Source organism: Rhinopithecus roxellana, chromosome 19 (genome assembly GCF_007565055.1).
Source record: "Rhinopithecus roxellana isolate Shanxi Qingling chromosome 19, ASM756505v1, whole genome shotgun sequence".
In the NCBI taxonomy this organism is placed as follows: domain Eukaryota; kingdom Metazoa; phylum Chordata; class Mammalia; order Primates; family Cercopithecidae; genus Rhinopithecus; species Rhinopithecus roxellana.
The window spans coordinates 16,776,715-16,790,414 of NC_044567.1; the positions used below are offsets into that span (position 1 = coordinate 16,776,715).

The following is a 13,700-nucleotide window of genomic DNA, read 5'->3' on the forward strand; positions in this document are numbered from 1 at the left end:
GTTTTTAGTAAAGATGCGGTTTCACCATGTTGCCCAGAATGGTCTCAATCTCTTGACCTCATGATCCACCCACCTTGGCCTCCCAAAGTGCTGGGATTACAGGCGTAAGCCACCGCGCCCGGCCAGTTTTTTTTGTATTTTTAGTAGAGACAGTTTCACCATTTTGCTCAGGCTGGTCTCAAACTCCTGACCTCAAGTGATCTACCCTAGCCTCGGCCTCCCAAAGTGCTGGGATTACAGGCGTGAGCCACCACACCTGACTCCCTTTAACTTTTCTCCTCTTCTTAAAGAGCGCAGCCCAATTCCTGGGCCACTGAGCCCCTCTGGCCTGGAGCAAAGAGGTAACAAGGTGCTGGGGGCAGCTGGGGCCCTGAGCTCTCTGCCTGCTGTCTTCCATGGCCCCGCTGCTGGCCAGGACCGAAAGGGAGAGAGGCAAGGAGAGAGAGGACAGAGAGCAAGTACCGGGGGCGAGGACAAGGGGCTGAGGTGGCCAGGACCTCAGGTGGAGAGTACTGACCCCCACTCCGAAGTTCTTCCCCATGGGGGGGCTCCCATCCTGGAGGAAGGCCCCACCTCCCACACAGGCTCACTCCTGCTCTTGGTTCTGATGTCTGACTCCTCCTCCGAGAAGCCCTCCCTGGTGGGGCTCACCTGTGTTAGGTCCCCTGTGCCAGATGGGGCCTCTCTGTGTCCTCCCCTCCCCTGGCATTCTCTCCCAATTTTGCCCATTCACAGGGTAAGATGATGTCATTGACAAGATGATCTATTTAGTAACAATGGGAGCAGTATCTGTTTGGCTCACTTTTGTATTCTCAGGACTCTAATGAGGCATCCAATAAATACTTGTTGAATGAACACATCAGTGAATTCTCTGGGTATGGACAGCGGGAGTGGTAATCACCCTGGGGAAGTGACTTCTGGTCAGGGTGAGATCCTAGGACTCTGGACTCCCAAACCAGGGCTCCACATCCCCTGGCACAGGTGAGCCCCGCCAGAAACCCTCAAGGGGCACCTGTGGGAGAGGGTGGAGCCTGGCCAGGACGTGAGCCACAGATTCCCAGGGAGTGGCCCTCGGCACAGCCAGGTGCCCACTTCTTCCCTAGAGCCCTCAGCCCAGCCCTGCTCCTTTCCCCAGGGACCAGAGCAGGAGGCCTGGGCTGGCCTGATAGGGAGCTGGATCCAGCAGGTCGGCAGTACCCTGACCTGGGAGGCTCTGCGGGAAGCAGCTGGGAGTGGGGGGACCACAGCACCCACTGTGAGGAGGGCAGGGCCACCAGCCGCGCCCAGCCTGCTGGACAGGCAATGCCAGGTGGTGGTGAGCCTAGAAGGATGCTCTCTGGCCCTTTGGCCTCCCTGAGCTACCTCCAGGCTCAGGGATAACACCAAGGAGCCCTTCACTCCCTGACCTCTGTCCCCAGAGTCAACAACTCCCTCTCATCCCTGTGTCCATGTCCAGGCTCTGAGCCCTTCCAGGGACAATTTGTGGGGTTGTGGACAGAGACAGAGGAATAAATACACATTCACTGAGACCTGACTAGGTGCCATATTTTGGATATATTTCATTTTATCATCACTGGAAGGAAAAAAATATTACTATGTTATAGATGAAAAGCAGAAGCCCAGAGAGGTCAAGCAACTTATCCAAGGCCACACAGCCAGGAAGTATCGGGGAGGGAAGATCACAAAGGCTTGTCTTACCAACAGGCCATGTGCTGTCCATGGCCTCCCAGTTCAGAGAAAGAGCTGGGCGACTCTCCCTCTCCCGTACCCTGAGGCTGCCTATGGTTACTGGATTTGCTTCCACATAATAGTACTTACGAGCCCACTGTTAGGTCTTATAATTTAGTGTATTAACAAAGACCCTCATGGCCAGGCGCGGTGGCTCACGCCTGTAATCCCAGCACTTTGGGAGGCCGAGGCAGGCGGATCATGAGGTCAGGAGATTAAGACCATCCTGACTAACACAGTGAAACCCCGTCTCTACTAAAAATACAAAAAAAAAATTAGCCGGGCGTGGTGGCGGGCGCCTGTAGTCCCAGCTACTTGGGAGGCTGAGGCAGGAGAATGGCGTGAACCCAGAAGTCAGAGTTTGCAGTGAGCCAAGATTGCTCCACTGCACTCCAGCCTGGGAGACTGAGCGAGACTCCATCTCCAAAAAAAAAGACCCTCATATATTACTATATCACACATTTTTAATTGCTTTGATAACTACATTTCAATAAATACATTTTCTTTTCAATATTATGTATTTTATGTTAGGTATTTAAAAACACTATTCTGGCTGGGCACGGCGGCTCATGCCTGTAATTCCAGCACTTTGGAAGGCTGAGGCAGGCAGATCACTTGAGGTCGGGCATTCAAGACCAGCCTGGCCAACATGGTGAAACCCTGTCTCTACTAAAAATACAAAAATTAGCCAGATGTGGTGGCACATGCCTGTAATCTCAGCTAATTGGGAGGCTGGGGCACAAGAATCACTAGAACTTGGGAGGCGGAGGTTGCAGGGAACTGAAATCCTACCACTGCACTCTGGCCTGGGCAATAGAGCAAGACCCTGTCTCAAAAAATAATAATAATAAAATAAAATAAACTTTTAAAACAAAACTTCTGGCCAGGCACAGTAGCTCACACCTGTAATCCCAGAACTTTGGGAGGCCGAGGCGGGCAGATCATGAGGTCAGGAATTCGAGACCAGCCTGGCCAACATGGCAAAACCCCGTCTCTACTAAAAAATACAAAAATTAGCCAGGCAGGCCGGATTACGCCTGTAATCCCAGCACTTTGGGAGGCCGAGACGGGCAGATCACAAAGTCAGGAGATCGAGATCATCCTGGCTAACACAGTGAAACCCCGTCTCTACTAAATATACAAAAAATTAGGGCCGGGCGCAGTGGCTGAAGCCTGTAATCCCAGCACTCTGGGAGGCCGAGACGGGTGGATCACGAGGTCAGGAGATCGAGACCATCCTGGCGAACACGGTGAAACCCCGTCTCTACTAAAAAATACAAAAAACTAGCCGGGCGAGGTGGCGGGCACCTGTAGTCCCAGCTACTCGGGAGGCTGAGGCAGGAGAATGATGTGAACCCGGGAGGCAGAGCTTGCAGTGAGCTGAGATCCGGCCACTGCACTCCAGCCTGGGCGACAGAGCGAGACTCCGTCTCAAAAAAAGAAATAAATAAATAAATTTTAAAAAAAGACTTCTGAGCTAGAAAGATGTAAGGAAGCACTTGTGGGTAAAGTGATACAATGCCTGGTGTTTGCTTAAAGACACTCCACAAAATGAGCATGGTAGATGAAGCAACAACTGCAGAACATTAATAACTCTGCAAGTGAGTGACAGGCACATGGAAATTCATCGTTCTTTTCTTTTTCTTTCTTTCTTTTTTTTTTTTTTTTCTTTTTTGAGACAGGGTCCTGCTCTGTTGCCCAGGTTAGAGTGCAGTGGCACCATCTCAGCTCATTGCAGCCTTGACCTTTGACCTCCTGGGTTCAGATTGTCCTCCCACCTCAGCCTCCTAAGTAGCTGTGACCACAGCCTTGCACCATCATGCCCAACGAATTTTCTTTTCTTTTCTTTCTTTCTTTCTTTTTCTTTCTTTTTTTTTTTTAATAGAGATGGGGTTTTGTCATGTTGCCCAGACTGGTCTCAAACTGAAGCAATCCACCTGCCTTGGCCTCCCAGAGTGCTGGGATTACAGGCGTGAGACACCATGCCCAGCCTATATTCTCTTTACTTTTTTGGTTTTTTTGTTTTTTTTGTTTTGTTTTGTTTTGTTTTTGAGACAGAGTTTTGCTCTTGTTGCCCAGGCTGGAGTGCAGTGGCATGATCTCGGCTCACTGCAACCTCCGCCTCCCAGGTTCAAGCGATTCTCCTGCCTCAGCCTCCCAAGTAGCTGAGATTACAGGCATGCACCACCATGCCCGGCTAATTTTGTATTTTTAGTGGAGACGGGGTTTCTCCATGTTGGTCAGGCTGGTCTCGAACTCCTGACCTCAGGTGATCCGCCTGCCTTGGCCTCCCAAAGTGCTGGGATTATAGGCGTGAGCCACCACATCCAGTTTTGTTTGTTTGTTTGTTTGTTTTTTGAGACAGAGTCCTGCTCTGCCACCCAGGCTAGAGTGCAGTGGTGCGATCTCAGCTCACTGCAACTTCCACCTCCTGGGTTTAAGCAATTCTTTTGCCTCAGCCTCCCGAGTAGCTGGGATTACAGGTGTGTGCCTCCACGTCTGGCTAATTTTGTATTTTTAGTGGAGACGGGGTTTCTCCATGTTGGTCAGGCTGGTCTCGAACTCCCAACGTCAGGTGATCCTCCCACCTCAGCTTCCCAAAGTGCTGGGATTGCAAGTGTGAGCCACCATGCCCGGTCTCTACTTTTATGTATGTTTGAATTTTTTCCTAATAGAAAGTTCCTTTAAATGTTTTTGAGCATTTGTATATGACTAGGTAATATTTCTTAAATATAGATAGGCAAACACATTTTTTTTTTAGATGGAATTTTGCTCCTGTTGCCCAGGCTGGGGGTGCAATGGTGCGATCTCGGCTCACTGCAACCTCTGCCTCCTGGGTTCAAGCGATTCTCCTGCCTCGGCCTCCCGAGCAGCTGAGATTACAGGCATGTGCCACCACGCCCGGCTAATTTGTATTTTTAGTGGAGATGGGGTTTTTCCATGTTGGTCAGGCTGATCTCGAACTCCCACTCAGGTGATCTGCCCGTCTCAGCTTCCCAAAGTGCTAGGATTACAGGTGTGAGCCATCTCGCCTGACAGCAAAAACATTCTTTTTTGTGTGTGTGTGAGATGGAGTCTCACTCTGTCGCCCAGACTGGAGTGCAGTGGCGCGATCTCGGCTCACTGCAACCTCCACCCTCTGGGATTACAGGCACCTGCCACTGCACCCAGCTAATTTTTTTTTTTTTTTTTTTTTTTTTTTTTTTTTGTATTTTTAGGAGAGATGGGGTTTCACCATCTTGGCCAGGCTGGTCTTGAACTCCTGATCTCGTGATCCACCTGCCTTGGCTTCCCAAAGCGCTGGGATTACAGGCGTGAGCCACTGTGCCCGATCACAGCAAAAACATTTTAAATCACCTGTAACTCTGTGGTTACCCAGAGTAACCACCAGTGACTTTATAGTGTAAATACCAAGATAAACTTTATATTTTTTTCCCGTATGTGTCACTGTCTCCATGCTGATAAACAGGGATCTCTATTCTCACCTCCCAGTAAGTATGGAAATAAGTACATAAATAAACAACACTAGGAGGCCAGATCTCACTATGTGTCCCAGGCCGGTCTCAAATTCTTGGGCTCAAGTGATCCTCTCACCTCAGCCTCCTAAGTAGCTGGAACTATAGGGCTGTGCTGCCACACCTGGATGAACACAATTTTTAAGAGCAGTTTGAGTTTCACAGCCGATAAATTATTTTTAAGACTTGTTTTAACACGCCATTCGGTGTGGGACCCGCCTTTTTGATGGTTCTATCTCTGTCTCCATTGGTATTGTAGATTCTGGCATAGAAATGTTGGCCTTGGCAGATGGCAGACAGAGAGCGTTCTCCAGATGGACAGGGCTACGTCTGCTACTCCCTGGGGATGGCTGCTCCACCAAGCCCGCTCACATCACCGAAGCCTGCATTTCCCCTCTGGTCTTGCTGAAACCCAGACACCCACAGCTCTCCTGCCACCTCCCTGACCAAGCCTACTGAAAAAGAGGCGAAGTTAGTCTGAGGAGACTTGTTCCTAGCTGTGGCAGACCCCTGTGGTGATGTACCCAATGCCTTATCCATCTTCTTCTTTCCTAGTGTCGGAACCCTGAGTTTTATGCCAGGTGCAGTGGCTCACATCTGGAATCCCAGAACCTTAGGAGGCCAAGGTGGAAGGATTGCTAGAGACCACGAGTTCAAGGCCAGTCTGGCCAACACAGCCAGACTCCATCTTTACAAATCATTTACAAAAAAAAAAAAAATTAGCCAGGCATTGTGGTGTGTACCTGTAGTCTGTAATCCCAATTACACATGAGGTTGAGGCAGGAGGATCACTTGAACCCAGGAGTTCAAGGCTGCAGTGAGCTGTGATCATGCCATTGCACTCCAGCCTGGGCAACACAGCAAGACCCTGTCTCTTTTTTTTTTTTTTTTTTTTTTGAGATGGAGTTTCGCTCTGTCACCCGGGCTGGAGTGCAGTGGCCGGATCTCAGCTCACTGCAAGCTCCACCTCCCGGGTTCACGCCATTCTCCTGCCTCAGCCTCCCGAGTAGCTGGGACTACAGGCGCCCGCCACCTCGCCCGGCTAGTTTTTTGTATTTTTTAGTAGAGACGGGGTTTCACCGTGTTAGCCAGGATGGTCTCGATCTCCTGACCTCGTGATCCGCCCGTCTCGGCCTCCCAAAGTGCTGGGATTACAGGCTTGAGCCACCGCGCCTGGCCAAGACCCTGTCTCTTAAAAATAAAACAAACAAATATAAACCCCTGATTCTTACCAAGGAGGTACTGTGTGCAGCTAAAATAGTCTCCATTTCCCAGCTCTCTTTGCAGCAAAGGATGGGCATGTGACATAGCTCAGGCCAAGGTCCAGATAAGTCCCCAGGTTGGATGCCCATTCCAAATATCAAAAAGGCAAAACGTTTCCCCCCTTCTGCCTACCTGGAATCCCTGTACTTTCTCATTTCATCCTTACAGTAGGTACATGGAGAAGGCATCATCCTCATTTTACAGGTGAGGAAACTGACGTTCAGAGAAGCGAACTGACTTTCTCAAGGTTGCAAGGCTCAGTTAGCTCTTCCATGAAAACTGAAGTGGCCAACTCACTGCATTGAAATTAACCCGCCTGGCCGGGCACGGTGGCTCACGCCTGTAATCCCAGCACTTTGGCAGGCTGAGGCAGGCAGATCACCTGAGGTTGGGAGTTTGAGACTAGTCTGATCAACATGGAGAAACCTCGTCTCTACTAAAAATTTAAGATTAACCGGGCATGGTGGCGCATGCCTGTAATCCCAGCTACTCAGGAGGCTGAAGCAGGAGGATCTCTTGAACCTGGGAGGCAAAGGTCGCAGTGGGCCGAGATCGCGCCACTACACTCCAGCCTGGGCAACAAGAGCGAAACTCTGTCAAAAAAAAAAAAAGGAAGAAAAGGAAGGAAGGAAGGAGGGAGGGAGAGAGGGAGGAAGGAAGGAGGGAGGGAGGGAAGGAAGGAAGGAAGGAGGGAAGGAGGGAAGGAGGGAAGGAGGGAAGGAGGGAAGGAGGGAAGGAGGGAAGGAAGGAAAGGAATTAACTGGCTTTAAGTTTCCCATTTTGGCCAGGCTGCCAGGAAGCTGAGGGCTTACTGTGAAGCTCAAATCTAGCACTGCCCCTTAGCATGGGGACTTAGCTCGCTCCTTTCCCTTGTCCTCAGCACCTGTCACGAGGCTTGAAAGAGCAGTCCCTTTCTGTGGGGTGCCTCTGGCCCTCTTTTGGAAAGCTAGGGTGGGGGAAATGGTGTCCATGTGGCAGTTATCTATCTTCATTGGCTTCTCCAGACCTCTACTCTGCGCTGGGCGGTGGGAGATGACAGGAATGGATGTGAATGGGCTCTGGTTTCTGCTTGGGCTGGGCCAGTAGGGAGCTCTGGTAGGAGGGAGCCCGCTCACAGCCTCCCCTTGTCAGGAAGCCTCATCCACAGGGTCTTGTCCCAGGGAGCACCCCACTCCTCCCAGTATCAGGCCAAAGGTCATATCACTGTAAATAGCCCGGCGCCCTGTCCCATCCCTTGCTTTTTCCTATACATGCCCACACCTTTGTAAACTGTCCCCTTACCACAATCTCCTCAAATCACCCAATTCAAGTGTTTCCTGCCAGGGTCCTGAACACGGAGCACATATAAACGGCATTGTTGGCCGAGGATGGTGGCTCACGCCTGTAATCACAGTACTTTGGGAGGCTGAGACGGGTGGAGAATCTGAGGTCGGGAGTTCAAGACCAGCCTGGCCAACATGGATAAACCCCATCTCTACTAAAAATACAAAAATTAGCCGGGCATGGTGATGCGTGCCTGTAGTCCCAGCTACTGGGGAGCCTGAGGCAGGAGAATCACTTGAACCCAAGAGGCGGAGGTTCTAGTGAGCCGCGATCGTGCCATTGTACTCCAGCCTGGGAGATAAGGGTGAAACTCAGTCTCAAAAAAAAAAAAGAAAGAAAAAGGAGCAGGGGCATTGTTAGATTTTCAGATCCTCTGGAGCTCTGAAAACTCTGTCCCCTCCCTACTCCCCCGGCTCTGGTCTGCAGAGCTCAGCTGTCTCATTCCCTCGTGTCGGGACCTTACAGCCAGCCCCTAATTGGAAGCACCTACCTGTCTCCAGTCCCAGCCCCAGCCCCACGTCCCACCAATCCTCTGTGAATGAGGCCATGGCCTCCCTCCACTGCCCTGAGCTCCAGGCGGGCATAGAAAGAAGGCATCGGGCCCTGGGCAGGTGCACACGCGCTGCAGGTTCTCAGGTTTGCCGGGTGCATTGTAACCAGCACCCCCTCAGAAAGGAGAATTTGGGGTTGTGGGTGGGGGAACTGTCACATGAGCTGAAGGACAGACCAACGTGATGGGTGAAATGACAGCTGTGCATGGGGCATCGTGGAGCACAGCAGGAGGGGCACCCACTCATCCCTGCTGGGGGTGGAGGTCATGGAGCAGGTGTTCCTGGAGTCAGGTCTGAGCCGATCCCAGCAGGTGAACAGTGGAGGCACCCAGACAGCGGGAACAGCATGGACAAAGAACACGAGGGGGCTGCTGGCTGTCCCGGGCATGGCTGAGGGCAGAGTAGGTGGTGGGGGGAAGACAGAGGGGAGGTGGGCAGGAGCTGGGGTGGGCCCACAGTCGACCAACAAGGGGTCTGGATTCCAGGCCATAAGCCTCAGGGAGCGTTAAGCACAGGGACATCTGCCATATTCACTTTAAGGTTGGACGGGAGGAGAGCCAGCCAGGAGCTTGCCTGTTTGAGAGAGAAACAAGGCCTGGCCTCCCGAAGTGAGGGACTCACCCCCATTCACCTCTTCCCCCGTCCTCACCCTACAAGCACGTAACGGGTTAAATCCACTCTGGCTCCTCCAACACTCCTGGCTCCCCAGCTCGCCTCTTCTAGTTCGTCCCACATGCAAGGCGGCCCTGAGAACCCGCAGGACCCAGCCAAGGAGGGCGCCAGGCTGCAAGGGAAGCCCCTCGACTTTCCCACCCCACTCCCCTAAACAGCCTCCAACGCATCTGTGTTATTTTTATTTTCTTTGCTTTGGTCTATACAAAAAAACCAATAACCAAAAACATAAAGCGATAATAATAAAACACTCTGCTGGGACCTCCCCCAGCCCCCCACACCATGTGCGGGAGATGGGGGGGTCTGAAACAGGAAGGGGAAGAGAAAGCCCCTCACCACACACCAGAGGGGTCAGCCAAGAGCACTTCTCAGGGTCAGCGAGGGCAGCTGTGTGGGTGGGACAGGGGTGTGAGGGAGCTGTCCCCAGAGCTCCCCGGGGAGTGAGGGGTGGGCAAAGCCAACTAAGCGTCCTGGAGAGAGAAGTCGGCGTCTCCTGGAGCAGGTGACTCACTCCATATCTCCTCCCCATCTCCCCTGGACGGTCCCTGAACTTTTCAAGAGAAGCTTTGGATTTCGGGGGGTTGGGTCTTGAACCTGGGCCCCGAAGACCCTGGGGGCTTAGGAGTTGGTCAGTGGAGTTCAGTGAGAAAATCAGTCCCAGAGAAGGAACCAAAGCCCTTCCAGGCCCAGGCAGCTGGAGACAGGAGGCTGGGGGTTTGCGGGGTTGCTGGGGGGAGACAGAAAGGGTGCTTGAGTCTGAAGCTTTAGTGGCCAGGGCCACAGGGGCGGGGAGGGGGTGTTAGGCCCTGGACCCATGCCCAGGACAGAAAAGCAGGAGCAGAACACTATCCCAAGAAAGACCCTACAGAGGACCTCTGGAGGCTCGGGGTGCAGCAGGAAGTCACGCCCCGGCTTCCCCAGCTCAGGCACTTTTCTGTCTTGCCCCATCGCCTGCACGGAGAGCCTCTCAGATGAGGAACCGCACCTGTTGGGGGAGCGGGGACAGACAGGGGTCAGGGGCTCAGTGGACCTGCATCCACAGAAGCTCATGTCACTCCGTGTCACCTGCCCACCACCCCCAGAAGGGGCCAGCAGGAACAGGACTCCCCACCCCCACCAAAGACACAAGAAGAAGGCAGGCCAGGGCACGCCGTGCTTGGGGAAGCTCAGCAGCAAAGGGTCCCCCCTAAAAGAGAAGCAAAGGTTTCAGCGGGGAGATGGGAGGGCCTCCAACAGAAGTAGGTTCTAGAGAGGAGGGAAAAACCTGCAAAGAGGGGGCCGTACTGGGGCCAGGCCGCCTAGGCCAGCATGTGGTCTGCAGTGGGGTACGGGGGCCTGAGGCCGTCGCTGTAGGTGTCGATGGGGTAGTCTCCGTCCATGTCCATGTGCATCTCCAGCGGGTCAAGGGGCACATCGCTGGAGTACATGGGGCGGTAGGTGGCATCCATGTCTGGGGACGAAAAGTGGGGGTTGGTCCTAGGGTCTGCAAGCCACCCTGCAGGGGGCAGTCTGCACAGCCTTCAGCTGCCTCCTCTACCCATGCCTACCCCTGGTGGGCCTGACCCCCTCCCCAGACCCCACACCAGGGCATCTAGACTGGGGTACATGTGGATGCCACAGAGCAGTTGCCACTGGTCCTCTGGCCCCAGAGACATAATATTGCCCCCTCACACACACCCAGACAGCCACCCAGGATCTCCAGGGTCCTGAATAGCCTGGCACACACTTACCATCTCCATAGGGCTCATTGATGGGAATCATGCTCTGGGCCTGAAAAAGGAGAGAGAAACATGGAGGAGAGGTTTGAAAATGCAGGCTCGAAGCTGGATCTCAGCTGGGGGGCAGGGAGAGAATGCTTCTAATAGAAGGGGCTGGGCCGGATGTGGTGGCTCACGCCTGTAATCCCAGCACTCTGGGAGGCGGAGGCAGGTGGATCACTTAAAGTCAGGAGCTTCGGACCAGCCTGGCCAACATTGTGAAACCCTGTCTCTACTAAAAATACAAAAAAAAATAGCTGGGCGTGGTGGCGCACATCTGTAATCCCAGTTACTTGGGAGGCTGAGGCAAGAGAATTGCTTGAGCAGGGAGGCAGAGATGCAGTGAGCCGAGATTGCGCCACTGCACTCCAGCCTGGGCCACAGAGCGAGACTCCATCTCAAAAAAAATAAAAAATAGCCTGGGCACAGTGGCTCACATCTGTAATCCCAGAACTTTGGGAGGCCAAGGCGGGCAGATTATAAGGTCAGGAGATCGAGATCATCCTGGCCAACAAGGGGAAACCCTGTCTCTACTAAAAATACAAAAATTAGCTGGGTGTGGTAGCATGCGCCTGTAGTCCCAGTGACTCATGAGGCTAAGGCAGGAGAATTGCTTGAAACCAGGAGGCAGAGGTTGCAGTGAGACAAGATCACGCCACTGCACTCCAGCCTGGCGACAGACCAAGACTCCGTCTCAAAAATAAATAAATAAATAAATAAATAAATAAATAAATAAATAAATAAAAGAGGGGGCCAGAGAAAAGCAAAGAGGCCTTGGAGGAATACAGGATGATGAAATGGGGTTACCCAGTGCCCTGATGTACTCGTGTCCTCAGTACTCCCCAGGGAGGAGGGTTCCCCATTCATGGAGCAGAAACTCCTGCTGGATTAGAGCAGCTCATGGGAGGAGGGTAGGAGGCAGAGGACTCAAGAATGGGTGCAGGGCACTGCTCCACCCTGGAAAAGACGGCCCATAGCCTATCCAGCACCTCCACGCAAATTAGGAAAAGCACCCCCTCCTCAAACACTGTATACTCATTTGGGCAAAATAAAAATTGGCGTTGTGTGGATATATGGTTCAACTTACTATTTCCATCTGCTAGGAATTATTATAAATGATCCAACTAAAAAATAAAAATCTATAAAGTTGACAGTAGTAGGAGACCCCCGAAAGTGTTGCCCTTGGACAGTGCACAACTTGTGCAACCAACTACTGCGGTCCAGCCTAGGATACTCACAGCCTCCCAGGCAGCCGGGTCATGCTTGAAGAGGGAGTTGGTGAGCTCCACGGACACACGCTTCCGGTAGTCTGGGTTCTTATCCTCAGAGATGCGGAACAGGACAGCAGCAGCGTAGGTGGCTGAGCAGAGAGGAGAGGAAAAGCCAGGTTAAACGTCTGCCAGCCTCCATCATGGCTGGGGGAGTGGGACCCAGCTGCCCTCTCCCAGCTCACCAGTGCCCTCGTTGCGGGAGTGCAGCAACTCCATGAGTGGGGCCGAGGCCCCCTCTGCATCAATGGCGTCGGCCGCCTCCTTGTCCTGGGCCAGCTCACATAGCACCCCAGCGGCCACGCGCTGGATGTTCTCCACCGATGAGTACAGGAGCTGGGGATAGGGGACATGGGAAGCAGGGGAGAGGTGGGAAGGGGTGAGGCAGACCGGACAACACACCCCACAGCTCTGCCCACCTCCACCCTGCAGCAATTCCATAGTGGAAAACGGGCCATCACTGGGGAGTAAGTGTTACTGCTTTAAACTGGGCTGAGCGTGGCTACCTTGAAATTACCTGTGACTCTGCCTCATCTAACCATTGGAATCTAGTGTTAATGAGCTCACTGACATGAAAGATGTTAAACTCTTGTCTGTTATGGTACTTGCACATATTCTCCCCGTTTGCTGATTGTTTTTTTAATGCTTTTTTCAGGTTCTTTCTGAAATAGATGGTTTTCATGTTTATGTGGTTGAATCTCAAGTTTTTTTTGTTTTTGTTTTTTCCATTTGTGTTCTCTTTCCTTGCTTTGAAGCTTAGAAAGCCAGGCCTATGCAGTGGGTTGCTAAGTAGTCAATCTGGTGTGGCCACTTTCCTCCAAACTCTTCCAAAGACCTCTTGATGCCTGGTCCAGGCCCCCAAAATCTGGGACTCCTAACCTTGCCCTCTAAGCAGTGGTGGGGGGACCTCTCCTGCCCACCGGCCCCAGACTCACCTGCACAAACAGAGGGATGGTGTTGAGCCGGAAGATCTCCATGCGGTTCATGGGGTCCCGGGCGAGGATGTGCAGGGCTCCGGTGCAGCCCTCCACAATCTCCTCCATCCTCACACCATCCTGCGAGAGAGGAGGCAGGGGGCATGGGACAGGTGCTGTCAGCCGAATGAACTTCACAGGCTCTTGGAACTGGCATCAGTTGCAACTGACCTCTGCATTCACACACACACCCACAGAGGATACATGACCCCCCAGGAAGGTTGTCACAGGCACCACCAGCTCACATACCGTGTAGGGCTGCTGTGTGCCTGCAGCTACGTGGCGCTGGGCATCCTGGTGGGCCTTGACCAGCAGTTGGACGAGGCGGGGGATGACCGCTGCCTCCTGCAGTGGGGCATGGTTGGCTGGGCACAGGGCCAGATTCCTGATCAAGCCGATGGTTGCCTGGCAAAAAAAAGGGGCAGCGATCAGGGGCACTTCTTGGACATCTGAAGGATCCCAGCTTCCCAGCTTCAGGTATCCCCTCCCTCCTTCACCTCTTCTGTCCTCAAGGCCAGACTCAGGCATACTAGAAGATATCCAGAGAAGGAGACCATCCCAGCCATGTCACTTAATCCACAGGATCTGGGGGTGCTCATGGCTAATCCTTTTCTTTTCTTTTTTCTTTTTTTTTTTTTTTGAGACGGAG

General features: G+C 52.7%; 1 protein-coding gene across 8 annotated transcripts in view; it reads right to left on the bottom strand.

Moving 5' to 3' along the window:
- Nucleotides 1-9,218: 9,218 nt before the first annotated feature.
- The window catches only part of JUP (junction plakoglobin), a 32,340-nt gene continuing 27,858 nt past the window's right edge, over nt 9,219-13,700 (bottom strand). For 7 of the 8 annotated variants that reach the window (XM_010386532.2, XM_030923554.1, XM_010386539.2 and 4 more), the window contains 7 exons: nt 13,301-13,456; nt 13,013-13,132; nt 12,263-12,413; nt 12,048-12,169; nt 10,783-10,822; nt 10,337-10,502; nt 9,219-10,037 (listed from right to left, as the gene is read on the bottom strand). In XM_010386532.2, the coding sequence (XP_010384834.1) occupies nt 10,351-10,502; nt 10,783-10,822; nt 12,048-12,169; nt 12,263-12,413; nt 13,013-13,132; nt 13,301-13,456 (741 nt within the window). In that variant the 3' untranslated portion in view covers nt 9,219-10,037; nt 10,337-10,350. Of the gene's footprint in view, nt 10,038-10,316; nt 10,503-10,782; nt 10,823-12,047; nt 12,170-12,262; nt 12,414-13,012; nt 13,133-13,300; nt 13,457-13,700 lie in introns of all 8 variants that reach the window. The other variant, XM_010386564.2, reaches the window with a different exon arrangement.